The 18192-nt window shown below is 47.6% G+C and overlaps 1 protein-coding gene across 1 annotated transcript; it reads right to left on the bottom strand.

The window, feature by feature from the left end:
* Nucleotides 1-6979, bottom strand: ZNF114 (zinc finger protein 114). Its single transcript, XM_057314531.1, has 3 exons — nt 6917-6979; nt 4266-4392; nt 1-1965 (listed from the first exon to the last, which is right to left on the bottom strand). Exons 1-3 carry the CDS (start codon nt 6950-6952, stop codon nt 887-889), a joined length of 1242 nt encoding a protein of 413 aa, XP_057170514.1. The 5' UTR covers nt 6953-6979; the 3' UTR covers nt 1-886.
* Nucleotides 6980-18192: the final 11213 nt, after the last annotated feature.

Here is an 18192-nt window from a genome sequence, read left to right as displayed (position 1 = left end):
GAGACAGCCAGTGAGAGAGGGAACACAGCAGGGGAGTGGGAGAGGAAGAAGCAGGCTCCCAGCGGAGGAGCCTGATGTGGGGCTCCATCCTGGAACGCCGGGATCACGCCCTGAGCCGAAGGCAGATGCTTAACGACTGCGCCACCCAGGCGCCCCAGAAGACTTTCTTCTATTACAACCACGGTATCTCTCCCGCATGTGGTCTCTTGTGTAAGTTACGGGGTGAGTGTTTAAAGAGGTCTTTCCCACATTCCTTACTGCCGTGAGGAGTCTTCCCAGAGACAACGCTGAAGGCTTTTCCATATTCCTTAGATTCATGGGGTTTCTCTCCGACGTGAGAACAAATGTCTACTGAGGATCAAAGAAGGGGGCACCTGGGTGGCTCAGTCCATTAAGCATGGGACTCTTGATCTCAGCTCAGGTCTTGATCTCAGGGTCATGAGTTCAAGCCCCACACTGGGCTCCACGCTGGGCACCGAGCCTACTTAAAAAAATCAATAGTTAATAAAAAAATTAAAAACCATAAAGCTGAAAGATGAAAAGCTTTCCACAGACCTTACCTTCACAAGATGTGAACATGTAAATGTGTGAATTCTCACCTTTCCGTCCTTCAGGGAAGACTTGAGTTCTTTTCCAATATGTCCTTACGTGCTTGGTATTTTGAGAAAATTAATGAAGCTTTTCTCACATTCCTTTCATTCACAGGACCTCTCTCAACTGTGAATTTTTTCTTTCTTTTCCCCTTCCTTCCTTCCTTCCTTCCTTCCTTCCTTCCTTCCGTCCGTCTTATTTATTTAAGCAATCTCTACACCTGATGTGGGGCTCAGACTCAAAACCCTGAGATCAAGAGTCACACGCTCTTCCAACTGAGCCAGCCAGGCATCCCTCAACTGTGAGTTTTTAGATGGTTTTTAAATCTGGAAGAACTGATGAAGGCTTTCCCACATTCCTCGCGTTTATAGGGTTTCTCTGCAGAGTGAACCCTTCTATGTTCAGTCAGTTTTGAGGACTCACTGAAGTCTTCCCCACATCCTCCACATTTATAGGACTTCTTCACAATGTGCTTTTTTAAATGTTTGTTAAGGTGTAAGGAATATCTAAAGGCTTTCCCACAGGTCTTGCATTCGTAAGGTTTCTCCCCGGTGTGAATTTCCATGTGTCTCATAAGGAAGGACTGATACACATAACTTTTCCTACAGTCTTGACATTTATATTTTTCCCCTCTGGTCTTAGTCTTCCCATGTGAGTCAGAATTTGCCATGTGGGCGAAGGTTTTCTCACCTTGATTCTTCTCGTGATTTGTGTCTGCTGTATACGACGGCCTCTGCACGTCCCGGGTCGAGGTATTTTGGAAGGTGGTTTCACATGAATTAGACTCGTCGTAAGTCTTCTCTGTAGTGGGAGTCTTGTATACCCTAAGGGAAACGTCTTCACCAAACGGATCCCATTCATCGATGTCCACCCCCACGCAGATACTATTATGTACATGAAGGATATTGTTCTGACGGTCGATCCATATTTTGGACTCTGGCTCTGCCTGACTTCCTACAAATGGGGTCAGCTCAACGCTCTGCCACAAGACTCTATCATTTTCGTTGTTTCTATGGATCTTTCGATGGCTGGTTAGGATAGGATTTTGCACCAGAATATGTGAGCCACATTTTTGGATACGGTTTCTTGTGGAATCTCTCCGTGAGCTAGATAGAGAGTCGTCCCTCATTTCGTGGTAGTCACGGAGTCTACCCGGAGACTCGCCCTCCTTGTGCACAGTGGCAACTTGCTTCAACTTTTGCTCCCTTTGCTTGGGTGGCTCGTCTGTTCTGGGGCATTTCCAGTCTTCTCCCGATGGGGAGGGCCGGGAACTGTGGCTCACGGCACACACTCTGTTTGCTTCATCAGGTGTCTTTCTCGCGAGAATGTCCTGCTGACGGGTTGAGTTTTTGGCTTTATGTTGAGTCACCGAATCTGAAATAAAGGGACACTAAGTTCAGTTCTTTGTTGAGAGTTAAGGTGGGTTGGAGACGGTAAAATAGGTAAATGTCCATGTGGGTTTCTTTTCAAATGGTCACTCTGCACACGTGAGGGAAACAGGAAAGGGGAGGAAGCGCACGCAAGCCAACAGAAAGACATCAGGGATTTGGGCCGTGTCAGGAGCTTGACCATGGTGAGGATGGGTTCTGTGGGGATTAAGGGTGTAGTCAGGAATGCCACGTGGAAGAGAACTGGACAAAGAGTCTGTCATGGGCCGAATTTGTGTCCCCCACAAATCCATATGTTGAAGCCCTAACTATGGGATGGTATTTGCAGATATTTGCAATTACCTCTGGGACGTAATTGGGTTTAGATAAGATAGGACAGTGGGGCCCCCACGATGGGACTGGCGTCCTTACAAGAGCAGGAGAACGGAGCTCACTGTCTCTCTGCCATGTGAGGACACGGGGAGAAGGCGGCCATCTGCAAACCAGGAGAGAGACTTCGCTGGGAATGACCCTGCTGCCCCCTTGACCTGGAACTTCCCAGCCTCCAGAATGTGAGAGAGAAATGTTCGTGTGTAAGTCACCCAGACTATGGTGTTCTGTCACAGCAGCCCAAACAGACCAGGACAGAGTCCATGTATAATTTTAAAGATGAAGGGGCGGGGCTCAGTCGGTTAAGCATCTGTCTTTGGCTCAGGTCATGATCTCAGGGTCCTGGGATCAAGCCCTTAATTGGGCTCCCTGCTCAGTGGGGAGTCTGCTTCTCCCTCTCCCTCTGCCCCTCTCCCCCTGCTCGTGCTCACTCTCTCTCTCAAATAAATAAATAAAATCTTTAAAACAATTTTTTAAAAATTGCAGTGAAATTCACTTAACACAAAAATGACCTTTTTAAAGTGTACCCTTCAGCAGCATCGAGGACATTGGCCATGTGCGGTGACCAGCACCTCTATTCAGTTCCAGGACATCTCCATCACCCCGGAAGGAAGGAGGGAAGAACTTCTAGGTCATGAAGCGGCCACTCCCTGTTCTCCCTCCCTCCAGCCTTTCACAACCACGAATCGGCTTTCTGTTTCTATAGATTTACCTATCCGATATTTCACATAAATGAAATCAGGTAATATGTAGTCTTTTGTGTCTGCCTTCTTTCACTTACCGTAATGCTTTCGAGGTTTATCCATATATATTTTTTAAAGATTTTATTTATTTGACAGAGAGAGCAAGAGCACAAGCAGGGAGGCGGCAGGCAGAGGGAGAAGCAGGCTCCCCGCCGAGCAGGGAGCCCGATGCGGGGCTTGATCCCAAGACCCTGAGATCATGACCTGAGCCGAAGGCCAATGCTTCACTGGCTGAGCCACACAGGCACCCCCATATTGCAACCTGTTATCAGTGCTTCACTCCTTTTTATGGCTGAATAATATTCCGCTGTGTGGATGGACTATATTCATCTGTCCATTCATCTGTTGATGGACAATTGGTTTGTTTGCACCTTTCGGCTGCTGTGAGGAATGCCGCTATGTCCACACTTCTTTTTTTTTTTTTAAGATTTTATTTATTTATTTGACAGAGATAGAGACAGCCAGCGAGAGGGGGAACACAAGCAGGGGGAGTGGGAGAGGAAGAAGCAGGTTCATAGCGGAGGAGCCTGATGTGGGGCTCGATCCCATAACGCCGGGATCACGCCCTGAGCCGAAGGCAGATGCTTAACCGCTGTGCCACCCAGGCACCCCGAAATGGATTCTTAATCAACATGTCCACATGGTCAAATCCTTCCTTGTAAGGATTCATAGCTGCCCGGCAGGCAGGTGCACAAAATACCCCGGCCCCATTCCCAGACCGGCTCCTTGCTCCAAATGGGAGGCCGGATGAGGTTTGCCCAGTTGAGATCCCGGTCACCGGGAAATCGGACAGTGCATGGCCCAAGGGAGTGGTGCTAGGACTTTCCACGAAGCAGGGGCACACGCTTTGGCCTGCAGGGGTTCCGGGGCTAAGCCAGTATGAGTACGGAGCGACAAAGTGGTCCCTCCCTTTTCCTCCTGAATGCACTGAGATTCTCTGTGCTCTGTGTTCACCACCTAGGGATCTCCCGAGGGCTGTCAATCATGAAGAGAATAAAACTGTAATGCAACGGACAGAGTTCCTATTTCAGGGGGTAAACCCTACGTCCACCCCTTGTGGGCAATGGCCCCGTCTTGGTTACTCAGCAATCCCCCGTCCCATTGCTCAGCACAGCGCAGGGAACCCAGGAGGGGGTCTGACCCGCATGTGTCCCCGCGAGGGCAGGCTGCTCACCCACAGAGGCCAGGTTCCTGCAGTTTTCCAGCATCACGTCTCTGTAGAGAATTCTCTGTGCCGAGTCCAGGAGGGCCCACTCCTCCCTGGTGAAATTCACGGCCACGTCTGTGAAGGTCACGGAGTCCTAGAACAACACACCCGTTTGGGGCACTGATATGAGTTGAATTGCGTCCCCTCCCAAAGATCAGCCAACGTCCTAACCCCCAGGACCTGTGAATGGGACAAGAGTTGGAAACAAGGTGTTTGAAGATGTGGAAGAGGTACCATGACAGGGAGCCTGGGTGGCTCAGTCGTTAAGCGCCTGCCTTCGGCTCAGGGCATGATCCCTGGGTCATAGGATCAAGTCCCGCATCGGGCTCCCTGCTCAGCGGGAAGCCTGTTTCTCCCTCTCCCACTCCCCCTGCTTGTGTTCCCTCTCTGTCTCTGTCAAATAAATAAATAAAATCTTAAAAAAAAAAGAAATCTAACTCTGAGAGATATTTTTGGTAGAAGCTGCTGGAATTCAAATGCTGGACAGGTGTTAGAGATATTGTGAGTTATTTTCTCTCTCTCTTTTTGTAAAGTACCTTATTTGGTATCCTGGATGCCCTGATTTCTAGTGACTTTTAATATTTAGATGATTTTTATTGTGTTTTTTACATTTTGTATTTTGAATTTTTTTTTAAGATTTTATTTACTTATGTAACAGAGAGACAGCCAGCGAGAGAGGGAACACAGCAGGGGAGTGGGAGAGGGAGAAGCAGGCTCCCAGCGGAGGAGCCCGATGTGGGACTTGATCCCGGAACGACGGGATCACGCCCTGAGCCGAAGGCAGACGCTTAACGACTGCGCTACCCAGGTGCCCCTGTATTTTGAAATTTTTTTTTCAAAATTTGAAACATTTCAGAATAGAAATTAAAACTATATATACAGTAAATATACATATAAACAAAGCCAGAGGATATCGAGGATTGGTATGTGTTTTTATATATTAAGTATATCTTCAGGGGCACCCGGGTGGCTCAGTCAGTGGAGCGTGCGACTCTTAAACTTGGGGTTGTGGGTTTGAGCCCCACGTTGGGTGTAGAGATTACTTAAAATCTTTAAATAAAAAAAAAGAGCTCAGCAGTACAAAAGAACTTTCTAACCATTTGCGTTAAATCATGGGAAGTGTAAACATACCTAATACAGGGAAAATGAGATGCGCGCAAGCCCTCATTCACTATTCACCTGTTTCCACACATTGTCGCCTCTTCCCATCCCCCTTCACGGCCTTTCTATTGCACAATGGTCCACAAAACTCCAGCTATCACAGCATTGCATCCTTAAATATGTTCGTGATATATCTCTAAAGCACGAGGAATCTTTTATTTTATTTTATTTTTTAAAGGATTTTATTTATTTGACAGAGAGAGACACAGCCAGCAAGAGAGGGAACACAAGCAGGGGGAGTGGGAGAGGAAGAAGCAGGCTCCTAGCGGAGAAGCCTGATGTGGGGCCCGATCCCGGAACACCGGGATCACGCCCTGAGCCGAAGGCAGACGCTTAACTACTGCGCCACCCAGGTGCCCCTAAAGTGCAAGGAATCTTTTTAAATGTGGTCACAACATCATCACGCTGAATCAAATACCCTCATATGTCCCCGAGGACCCGGACACTGCATTCGGTCACTTGAGTCTTTTTAAATCTGTAACATTAGGGGCCGAAGAAGAGTGCACGGTGAGCTCATTTGCTCATTGCCATGAATTAAAGGAAAAATAAGGAAAAGATATGCGAGGATCTGCAAAACTGGTTGCTTCTGGGGGGCCAGGAGCCTGGAACAGAGCAAACCAGGGCAGAGGGAGGACGCCTGCAAGGTCTACCCTAACCAACCTGCAAATTTTAAAACACATCAATCTATTACATATTCCAGAAATACATTATTAAGCAAAATACAGTCTACAATTAAATAATTTACAATGCAATTGACGAGGTTGGCTTTTTTACCTTGAAGTCATCTTTTCCAGCTAAAATAAGAATTCCTTCTATTGGAGAGATTTAATTAATGGCTTTTACATTTCAAAATTCTCTAGGGGTGCGAACAGTGTGCCAGATGTCAGAGTGTTCTTCCAGTCGGGACTGGGACACCCACATCTTCTTAGCTATCCTGATTCCATTTCTTAGGAAACGGGCAACCATACGACTTTGCTTTCAAAAATTTCAAACATTTACGTGGGGTCGCCAAGATCCCCTTGTGTTCATGACTCCAGGGTTCACATGAACTCAGGTTTTCACAAAACAGAAACGTGCCACTCAGTATGACAGAGTTATCAAGTGCTTGGACAACCTGGAGATTCTGGGCCACCCTGTGACTGGGAAGGCAAGGAGGCAAAATCCCCGCGGCCATTCACCAGGTGAAGAGATCAGACCCAGAGGAAACCAGCAGCGGAGTCAAAAGGACTCTTTATTTCCCCCTTAACTGCTTTCTAACTCACTGATAAACTTTGCTCCCTAAAAATCATAGCCCTCAAAAATGCTGCTGTTTGACATCTTATCAGTAAGAAAAGAACATCCCACTCTCTCGCCTGGGGGATCTGGCGTCACTTGGACCCAGAAGCAGCTTCCATTTGCAACACCGGGCAGAGTTTCAGATAAGGGGTTTGGGACACAACATTCCACTTCTATCTGACCTTGTAGTTTCCACGGGACCATCCGGACCAGATCATTCCTTTGCACGTAGTTCAGCTCGAGCCTACGGAAGCCGGGAAGCATTTACATTTACCCTGAATGAAGTCTACCCTCTCCCCTCCGCCCCCTCCCGTGAGCCCGGACGCCATCCCTTCAGTTGCCAGGTTCCTCCCCGGTGCGATCGATCTCTCTCCTTGCAACAAACCAATACATCTGGGGCTGCAGGTGAGCCCCTGGTGATCTCAGACACCTTAGTTTGGGACAGTGAGAAAAGCAAAAAACAAAAGGGAAAGCATAATTCTGGGTGGGCTCAGGTAAGCGGGTCGAAGGAAAACACCCACATCTGGCGGATGAAACACACCCCGAGAGTCCCGGGAACCAGACCTTTCTGCAGTCGAGGAACGACAAACCGGCAACTTGTTCAAACCACTGGGTTTGGTCCTGACAACTCCACTGGAACTCCTTTGAACTTGGTCTTTTATAAATGTCCTCTACCGAGACCTCAGTGCCCGAAAAAGGACGAATGTGCCCATCGGAACCCAACTCACACCCGGCAACCCTTTCTCCAGTAGAGAACCCCAATGGCCATTTCTCAGCTCGCCCTAATCACATCGGACTCCGATACTTGAATGGATCCAAACAGCAGCCCCCTCCAGCCCCGCCGCCGCCGCCGCACGCGGGTGTCCCCCTGCCCAGGCCAGGGAATGCCCCCTGGGGCAAGGTGAAGGGCGCATTTAGGGCTCAGCACGCGGGCCACTCTCGGCCTCCCCTCTCCTCCAGGACGGAGAGAATCAGGCTTCCGCGGACTGCTGCTCCCGATTTCCCAGAACCCGACCCGGTTCCGCCCGCAGTGTGGTCTCTGCGAAAACCGCGCATACTCACCATCTCAGCAGCCCCGGCTTCTGGACGCTTCTGTGGGTGGCGCAGCCCAAAGGCTCGTTCGCTGTACTACAGAGAGGGTTGCAGGGCTGCGGACGAGAGGGATGGGACTGTAAAAATAATAACTAAGGAAACAAAGTGAAACAACGCCCCCCACCCCCCGAAGAGATCGAAGACAGAGACTCGTCTTGCCCGGGCCCTTTGTAGCTGCTTCCGGACCCCCACCTCAAAATGGATGGTTTAAGGGATTGGGTGGGGGCGGGGAGAGGAGGAGCCAGCAGGAAGGGGATCCCGGGGGATGCACCCCTGCGCGGCCCTGGGACCCCACCCCCCCACCCCTGCACCCAGGGTCCCGCAGAACTTTCTCCCCAGCCTTCTGCTCCTTGGGGGGCGCCCGGAAATAAGAACCACTTCCCAGCGAAAGGGAGACTTCTCTGCGCTGGAAAAGGACACAATCGGGTGGAGGGGTCCCCAGTTTCCCTCTTAGGACCCCCCCTCCCTCTTTTCCTTTGGCAACCTTCCCCACCCGGTGAGCGAGCGCTGACTGACGGATAACCTGCAAGGTTTGCACGAACAGGTCTCAGAAAATACTGTTCTGTCCGCTCCTGGGGACCCTCCGGCCAGGAACTGGAATGACCTCCAATCCCAAATTCCAGTGGGCTGCCTAACATTCAGCCGGCGAGGGCACCCACCCAGCTCCCTCCGCCGCTGTCAAAACACCTGCACCCGGAGAGTCACCAGAAGCGCTTCCAAGGAATAAAGCCTTTAACCTCAATTGTTGAATTTCTTAGGGATGGCCCCCGGGAAGACCTGATTTCCATCCCTCCCCTTCCCCGCCCCCACCCCACCCCCACCCCGTCCCCGCCCTCCGCCCCTCCCCCAAAGACCGAGGCCAGCCCAGCCCATTCCTCTGTCTAGGAAAGAGGGGCAGGGAACCACTAAAAGTCAATTAAATCAATTAAATTTGTAGGAAATGCCTCATTTCTAGTAATTCAATCCTACCCTAAAGCTTTCATTGCCTAATACTAATATATACCTAAACTCATTTTTTTAAAAATCATCTCTACGCCCAAGGTGGGGCTCGATCGCCTAACCCCTGAGATCAAGAGAGATCCCGAGTCTCATGCGCTCCACTGACTGAGCCAGCTGGATACCCCTCTAACTCGTCTTTTAAAAAATACTTTATTAGTAGTATTTTTAAAGCAATGTTAGGTTTACAATAAAACTGAGGCAGTACAGAGATTTTTTATATTTTCCCCCCACGCTCCCCCGCCAGCCCCAAACATGCATAGTCTCCTTCCTTATCAACCTTACTCACCCGAATGCTTTTTCTTTTTCTTTTCTTCCCTTCTTTTTCTTTCTTTCTTTCTTTCTTTCTTTCTTTCTTTCTTTCTTTCTTTTCTTTCTTTCTTTTTCTTTCTTTCTCTTTCTTTCTTTCCTTCTTTCTTTTCTTTCTTTCTTTCTTTCTTTCTTTCTTTCTTTCTTTTTCTTTTCTTTTGTAAACCAGAGATGAACCTACATACAGAAATCAGTCAAAGTCCACAGTTTACCTAAGGTTCGCTCCCGGTGGTGTGTGTTGTATGGATTTGGACCAATGTATAATGACTGTATGTCCAGCGCTGTAAAACCATACAGCGTGTTTTCGCTGCCCTAGAAATCCTCCGCGCCGCCTCTTCTCTCTCCCTCCACCCCCACCCACACGACACTCAATTTTTGTTGTGATAAAACATGCATAACAGACATGAACGCTTTCACCATTTTTTAAAAAAGATTTTATTTATTTATTTGACAGAGAGAGACAGCCAGCGAGAGAGGGAACACAAGCAGGGGGAGTGGGAGAGGGAGAAGCAGGCTCCCCGCCGCTCAGGGAGCCCAATGCAGGGCTGGATTCAAGCACCCTGGGATCATGACCTGAGCCGAAGGCAGAGGAAGGCAGACGCTAAACAGCTGAGCCCCCCAGGCGCCCCTGAAAATCTTTGTCTTTGAATTGGAGTCAATCCATTTATATTTAATGTAATTACTGACATAATTCAATTTAAATCTGCCATTTTACAATTTAATTTATATTTTCTCCTTATTGTCCAGTGTTCCTTTTTCTACTTTCTTGCCTACTCTTGGATTATTTTATAATCCTTCTCTAAATTATTCAATCCTTTAAAAAAATTTTTCGGTTACCCTAGAGATCTCAAAATACTTTTTTTTTTTTTTGGATTTTATTTTTAAGTAATCTCTACAACCAACACTCGAGGCTTGAACTCACAACCCCGAGATCAAGAGTCACATGCTCCACTGACTGAGCCAGCAGGGCGCCCCTGAAAATACATTCTTGAGATAAACATCCAGTATAAAATTACGGTTTTATTACATCGAAGATAATGTAAAGATCTTAGAACACTTACTCCCTCCCAATTTATGACCTATCGGTGTTATGTGTTTTGGAACAGTAAGCATTTAAAATCCATATGATGCTATCATTGCTGTTGTGTACAGCTGACATTAATTTAAATTTCCCTCGGTATTTATTCTTCTCTTTGTGTCTTTGGTCCTTTCTGCATCTCTGTTTCCATCTGCATTATTTTTCTTCTTCTTTTTCCTTAGTGTAGGGCAGCTGGTGATAAATTCTCTCAAATTCTTGCCTCAAAATGGGCCATTTTATTTTTATTTTTAAGGATATTTTTACTGGGGACAGAATTCTGGATTGGTACTTTCTCCTTTGCACTTTGAAGACATCATTCCGTACTTTCTTCATGATCTGATCTTTTTATTGGGAATTCAGCTGTCGTTATAATTTTTATTCTTTTAAAGGTAATAGGCACTCCTTACCCCCCCTCCTCAATACTGCTAAGATTTTTTAAAAATATATATATATTTTAAAATTTATTTATGAGAGAGACAGCCAGCGAGAGAGGGGACACAAACAGGGGGAGTGGTAGAGGAAGAAGCAGGCTCCCAGCAGAGGAGCCTGATGAGGGGCTTGATCCCATAACGCCGGGATCCTGCCCTGAGCCAAAGGCAGACGCTTAACGACTAAGCCACCCAGGCGCCCCCAAAAATATTTTATTTTTAAGTCATCTCTGTATACCCAGCATGGGGCTCAAACTCACGGCCCCAAGATCAAGAGTCAGATACTCCACTGACTGAGCAGCCAGGCGCCCCCTTTTCCTGTTCTTTTTTATATTCCCTTCTCTTACACTCCACACATCCTTTTGGATTTTCTTCCCCTACCAACCTTCTAGTTCTTTGCTATTTACTTCAGCTGTGTGTAATCTGAGATTATTTATAAAAGCGAATAAAACATCAGTTCTAAAGACGTTTTTCATCTCAGGCTTCACTCCAGACTTTCTCTGTTGCAGGGAGCAGTCCTGGGGGAGCCCATGTGACCATTAGCACTGAACGTGGGACGTATCAAACTCTCAGCCTCTCCCTGAGGGGTGATGGGAACCAGCGAGGAAAAAGCCCCCCCCCATCTGCCCTCTGTTGGGACAGCTCTGTGTACATTCTATGCAATTCCTCAAAGGATGCCCAGAATTGTTGCTGCACTGTTCCTTTTTTTTTTTTTTTAAGATTTTATTTATTTATTCATTCAGCAGAGATAGAGACAGCCAGCGAGAGAGGAAACACAAGCAGGGGGAGTGGGAGAGGAAGAAGCAGGCTCCTAGCGGAGGAGCCTGATGTGGGGCTGGATCCCATAACGCCGGGATCACGCCCTGAGCCGAAAGCAGACGCTTAAGCGCTGTGCCACCCGGGCGCCCCTGCTGCACTGTTCCTTAAAGAGGGAACCAGTTTGACATTCTAGCCTTGGCTTGGTTTCCCCCCTTTCCCTATTGCATTTCCCCTGTGCCCCCACATTTGTTCCCTCTGTTCAACTTTCCCCCCAAATAAACTACCTGCACCTAAGTCATTTGTCTCAGGTGCTCTTTTGTGAGGGGGGGAACGGGACACCCTCTTTCGTACAGCGCAAGAGCGCCCCCTTCTGGCCCCCTGGCTCCATTATTTTATTTTATTTTTATTTATGTATTTTTAAAAAAGATTTTATTTATTTTTTTGACAGAGAGAGACAGCGAGAGAGGGAACACAAGCAAGGGGAGTGGGAGAGGGAGAAGCAGGCTCCCCGCTGAGCAGGGAGCCTGATGCGGGGCTCGATCCCAGGATCCTGGGATCACGACCTGAGCCGAAGGCAGACGCTTAACAGCTGAGCCCCCCAGGCGCCCCATCCTGATTCCCTCTTAGTGAGGTTTCTCTTTACGCATTTTCACGAAATGATGAGAACTTCAAAAATACTCCGCTCTTGCAGGGGCGCCTGGGGGGCTCCTTGAGTTGAGCATCTGACTTGATCTCAGCTCAGGTCTTCAGCTTGGGGTCGTGAGTTCAAGGCCCCACTTTGGGCTCCAAATACTCCACTTCAAGAAAATAAAACGCTCTACTCCTGGAGTACCCGGCTGGCTCAGTCGGGGTTGTGAGTTCGAGCCCCACGTTGGGTGAAGGGTTTACTTAAAAAAGAGAGAAAAAAAAATACTTTTCCTTTATGCTTAAAAAATAACCGAACTTCATGAAATTGTGCACTCTCCAGCCAACGTTGTTATGTTAAAAATATTGCTTGCATGCCTCTGTTTAACTATTTTCTGGTTCTTCCTGTTCCAGATTCCTTCCTGAGGTCACTCGAGATGTCACAGAAGACTGACGTCAGTCACCTACTGAAGTTTTAGTGCACAGGGATCAGAATATGCCACTCCATAAGCATTTTGCAATAAACGTGTCTACCAAATTGTAGGGGCCAAGGGCAGGCCACCCCAAAACGTGCCACTTTGGTATACTGATTATTTTATTTATTTATTTTTAAAGTTTTCTTTTTTTAAGATTTTATCTATTTATTTAAGAGAGAGTGAGCATAAGCAGGGGGAGGGGCAAAGGGAGAAGCAGACTCCCCACTGAGCAGGGAGCCCATCCCAGACCTTGAGATTTTGACCTGGGCCGAAGGCAGACGCTTCATCGCTTCATCGCTTCATCGACTGAGCCACCCAGGTGCCCCTATTTTGGGGGGTTTATTTGTTTTTTCAAGTAGTCTCTACACCCCTCGTGGGGCTTGAACTCACGACCCCAAGATCTCAAGAGTCACACGCTCTACTGATTAAGTCAGCCAGAAGGCCTGGTGTGTGGGTTATTTTAAATAAAAGTTACTTAAGCAACAGTCAGTGCGAGCACCCTTAGACCTTCCTCTGTCCCCTCTGAAAGCCGGAAATAAATCCCCCATTTGAAAGGTCCCCTCCCTGTGCTAGGATATAAAAGGACATCCTTATCACCAGAGATAAGGACTTTAAAGCCCAGAACAACGTAAAAATAAAATCTGTTCTTGTTCTGCTGGTCTACCTCGGCCCTAATTCCACTCAAACTCCTTATGTGGGGCCCCTGGGTGGCTCAGTCCGTGAAGCATCTGCCTTTGGCTTAGGTCATGATCCCAGGGTCCTGGATCGAGTCCCGCATCCTGCTCCCTGCTCAGCGGGGAGTCTGCTTCTCCCTCTCCCTCTGCCTGCTGCTCCCCCTGCTTGTGTCCTCTGTCAAATAAATAAAATCTTTTTTTAATAATAATTTTTTATTATGTTAGTCACCATACAGTATATCCTTAGAATAAATAAAATCTTTAAAAAACAAAACAACAACAAAAACACCGCAAAACAAATTCCTTCCAAATCAAAACTCCCAAACACCTATTTTCCTTATCCTATAAATTCCTCACAAATGTACGTTCTCTTTGCCTAAAAAAGTATAAAAACTGCCTGCCTTGGTCATTTCTCTAGGTCCCAGTTTCATTACGGGGCTTCTGTGTCCCCACAACACAACTTTGTTTTTTCTTGTTCATCTCCCTCGTGTAAATGTAATTCTTAGTCCAGCTGGAAGGCCTTGAAGGATGGAGGAAGCATTTTTCCTTCCCTACAAAATCATGATGATGAGGACGATGAAGGGAAGAGAAATGCAGATAAAATTAGATCCCACTAATAAATAACCCAAGACAGGTTGAGTAGGACAGTCCTCAAGGAACTCAGGGCTTTGCTGGAGACTAAAAGCAACCTCGCCTTGACAATAGCCAGGCCTCCAGGCCCCTGTAAGTCTTCCTTAACATATGGAAATCCCTTTGGAGGCTTGCAGGACCTCTACCTACCCACCCCCAACTTAAGAATGTAGAATTCTCCTGCAGTTTCTGCCCACAGGTCCTGTCCCCGTGCTATATAATAAAAGCACCTTTTGGCACCATAAAATGTCTCAAGAATTCTTTCTCTCTTTCTTTAAGATTTTATTTTTACGTAATCTCTACCCCCAACGTGGGGCTCGAACTCACAACCCTGAGATCAAGCGTCCCACACTCCATCGATCGAGGCAGAATTCTTTCTCGACTCTTGAGCTCCACCGCCCGGCATCAATTACGTGGTACCCCTTAAGCTTACCTATATTATACGTTAATAATATCTCCAAAATTTGGGGGAGGAAAAGAACATGCCATTCCAAAATACATCACTTTGGCATAAGGACTATTTTGAGCTGAAGGCGACTGAGAATCGATAGAGGCAAGAAGAGCTCTCTGTCCTTCCCTTAAATGCCTGAAAGCAAACCATACATTTCTCTTTGAGAAAGGTGCCTGGACCCCCCTGCCACCCAGCTCTGTGCCGTGGAGAGAAAAAGGACTCTAACATTTTGGAAGGTGGGGAGTGAACACAAGGATGAATTTGCATAAACCGACCTTACTAAAAGAGCTCGAATCTTCCATCAGTCCCCCCTATATTTCCTAGTCCCCTCCCTCACTAGGTCTTGTCCCTTAAGGTCTAAACCCTCTTTCCTACTGCTTGAGTTTTACTTCTTTCCTGGGAACTGCCAAGCATGAAACTATTAATAAAAACCACGTGCTTTTTCTCCTGTGAATCTATCTTTTGTTAATTTAATTTGCAGGCTCCCAGGTGCTTAACCAAAGGGGGGGGGGAAGAAAGGAAAAAGAAAAATTAAGCTTGCTTGCTACCTATAGCCTACTGACAAGTCCTTGAAACAGGAGGAGTGATATTCCTCTAGGGACTCGGCTACCTCGATCTTAATCCCTTGCTAAGGGCAAAAGGAAATCTTAGCCTGACCCCCCAGGATCCTCAAGGTCTACTTTAACATATAAAAATTCCTTTGGAAACTTCCTTTATCTCTACCCCCCAAGATATATGCTGGCAATCATCCCCCAAGCATACAGCCCACCGATATACATCTGAAGGGTCTCGCGACTTAGGTTTTATTAGACGGTAATAAATGACCTTTTCCCAGCATAGCTAGCCCCCTCAAGGTCCTGGAAACCTTGCTTCCAAAATTCCTTAGAGACTTGAGCTCTCCCTAGCCCCCTCCCAAGTTGAAAGTATATAATGGGCCACTCCTCGTGACCCCAGGGCAGCTCTTTCTGCCTACCAGTCCTGTCTCCGTGCTTTAATAAAATCACTTTTTGCACCAAGGACATCTCAAGAATTCTTTTTTGGCCGTTGGCTTCGAACCCTAAAGTCTTTCCTACATCAAACCTAAGAGGGAAGAGGAGAAGTTATTCCACTTCGATGTGGGAAAACGGTGCAAGAAATCACAAACAGCACAGATCCTGTAACTTTGTTCCTTAATGACATTTAAGAAATGGAAAATGACTCCGTATTATCCTATGGTCCTACTCCTTGATTTGAAAGTGATCCACTTTGAAAATAAAATGCAAAATAAACGACGCAAGAATTTCCCACAAGGCAGTTCGGGATTTTCTCCTCTATGCTGACATTCCAAAGCATGGTCTTTTCATGTCTATATCAATTGATCTTGCTTTATGCAGGAGGGCTGAGTTTTATTTACAAAGGAGTGGGAGGAAAACCTGGGTGGCTCAGTCAGTTAGGCATCTGTCTTTGGCTCGGGTCATGGTCTTAGGGTCCTGGGATCGAGCCCCGCATCGGGCTCCCTGCTCAGCGGAGAGTCTGCTCCCCCGTCTCCCTCCCCCTTTGTGCTCTCTCTCTCTCTCTCTCTCAAAAAATTAATAAAAAAATCTTTAAAAAATATAATAAGAAATACACATGTGGTCTTTGTTTTTGTTTCAGGAAGCAAACTAACGCTCAGACAGTGAGTTTGTCTTCGCCAGCAACTTATTTTAACACAGGTTCGCTGTGGGCATCATAGTAAGTTCATGAACAAGCCAACAGCATATAGGCTACCGTCTCCAGTAAGCCAGTAAATAGCACGGTCCAAACCAAACGCAGATCAATCACACTATTGCTCCAGGCAAGGGAAGATGAATGGGAACGAAGTCATTTAGTTGAAGTGTATTTTTATACCCATTGGTGCTCTGGTGAGCTGGTGGCCAGCTGCCAGGACGAAAGCCAAAGTCCCCTGATGCTGGAGCGCGTTGTCGCTAGGGAAAGAGCGTGGCCCCTGCGCAGACAGCCTTTGGGGACCCATGTTCCGCTTTCCACCTGTTGGGAAGCGTTGTCTTGACCTTGGCAGGAGCTGATTGCCCCGAGGTCCTCCGAGAGCTACTTAGAGCAAGGAGTCCCCTTGCTCAATGCAACAGTTTCCACGACTCTCTATCTATGGTCTACATGTCCCCTGGTCACCAGTTGCTTTTATGTTTTCATTGATAAGCCCCTGGCGGGGTTCCTCGGAAGCTGAGCTACAGAGAGAATCTCAGTGACAACGGATGACATGACGACATCCTGTCCTTCGCTCTTTTTTTTTTTTAAGATTTTATTTATTTATTTGACAGAGAGAGAGACAGCCAGCGAGAGGAGACAGCCAGCGAGAGAGGGAACACAAGCAGGGGGAGTGCGAGAGGAAGAAGCAGGCTCCCAGCGGAGGAGCCTGATGTGGGGCTCGATGTGGGGCTCAATGTGGGGTTCGATCCCAGAACTCCGGGATCACGCCCTGAGCCCAAGGCAGACGCTTAACGACTGAGCCACCCAGGCGCCCCGCCTGTCCTTCGCTCTTAGAGCAAAATACTTTTTTTTGAACATTTTATTTATTTATTTGACACAGAGAGAGAGCACAAGCAGGGGAGTGGCAAGCAGAGGCAGATGGAAAAGCAGGCTCCCCGATGAGCAAGGAGCCCCATGAGGGGCTCTATCCCAGGACCCGGGATCACTACCTGAACCCAAGGCAGACGCCCCAAAGGATTTTACTCTTAAGAACGATTTCATTTTGGGGGCGCCTGGCTGACTCAGTCGGTACAGCCCGTGACTCTTGGTCTCAGGGTCATGGCGTTCAAGCCCCAAATTGGGTGTGGAGCTTACCAAAAAAAAAAAAAAAAAAGGGGACAATTTCATTTTTGTCATAAACAAATAGGATTTAAAATCATACCAAACTAATCTACAACAGTCTTCCCCCGTGGGCGGCACAGAGCTTCTAAAAATCCTTGGAATTTTCTGTGATAAGAGTGATAAAGGCACTTTTGTTATGTTAATGCGGCGACCATAGGAAGGCCTCTAAGGATGGGGACGGTTGCCGGGGGAACCCACTGTGTGTACAGAGGGCTGGAACTTTCACCTGCCCCCTGCACCGCCACCTCCCGGGAGGAGAGAGGGGCTGGAGGCGGAATCCATCACCAATGGCCAGTGATTTACTCGGTCTTGACTTTGTAAGGGAACCTTCATAAAACCCCAAAAGGACAGGGTTCGGAGAGCTTCCGGGTTGATGAGCACTCAGAGATTGGGAAGGGAGTTGGTCTGGAGAGGGCACGGAAGCTCTCTGCCTCCTTTCCCCAAGCCTCGTCCCTCGATGCATCTCTCCCAACCGCTCTTTCTGAGTTAGGTCTTTTTATAATAAGCTGGCGATCTAGCAAGTAAAATGTTTCTCTGAGTTCTGTGAGCCGCTCTAGCAAATTCATCAAACCCAAGGAAGGGATCTTAAGAACCTCTGATCTATAACAGTTGGTCAGAAGCACAGGTGACCACCCGGGCTTGTGGCTGGCGTCTGAAGGGGTGGGGACAGTCTTGCAGGACGGAGCCCTCCACCTGTGGGGTCTGACACATCTCTGGGTAGACAGCGTCAGAACTGTGTTGAATTGGGGTGCCTGGCTGGCTCAGTCAGTAGAGCCTGCGACTCTTGATCTCGGGGTCGTGAGTTCAAGCCCCATGGTGGGTGAAGAGATTACTTAAAAATGAAATCTTGGGAAAAAAAAAGGATTGGGTTGAATTATAGGACACCCAGCCGATGACCCAAGAGCTGCTTGTTGGTGTCCCCCACCACGCACGTCAGAATTGGTACCAGAACCAAGTTAAGGGGAGAATCCACTTCCTTGCCTTTCCCAACGTCTAGAGGCTGTTGGATTCCTTGGTTATGGCTCCTTCCTCCATCTTGAAAGGTCATCTTTCAACCATTGCTTTCACTGCCCCGTCCTTGACCGACACTCCCTCTT

The sequence above is a fragment of the Ursus arctos genome, unplaced genomic scaffold (genome assembly GCF_023065955.2).
Source record: "Ursus arctos isolate Adak ecotype North America unplaced genomic scaffold, UrsArc2.0 scaffold_19, whole genome shotgun sequence".
Lineage (NCBI taxonomy): Eukaryota > Metazoa > Chordata > Mammalia > Carnivora > Ursidae > Ursus > Ursus arctos.
The sequence above is the reverse complement of the archived record's forward strand: the minus strand, read 5'-3'. Positions and strand labels throughout refer to the sequence as shown.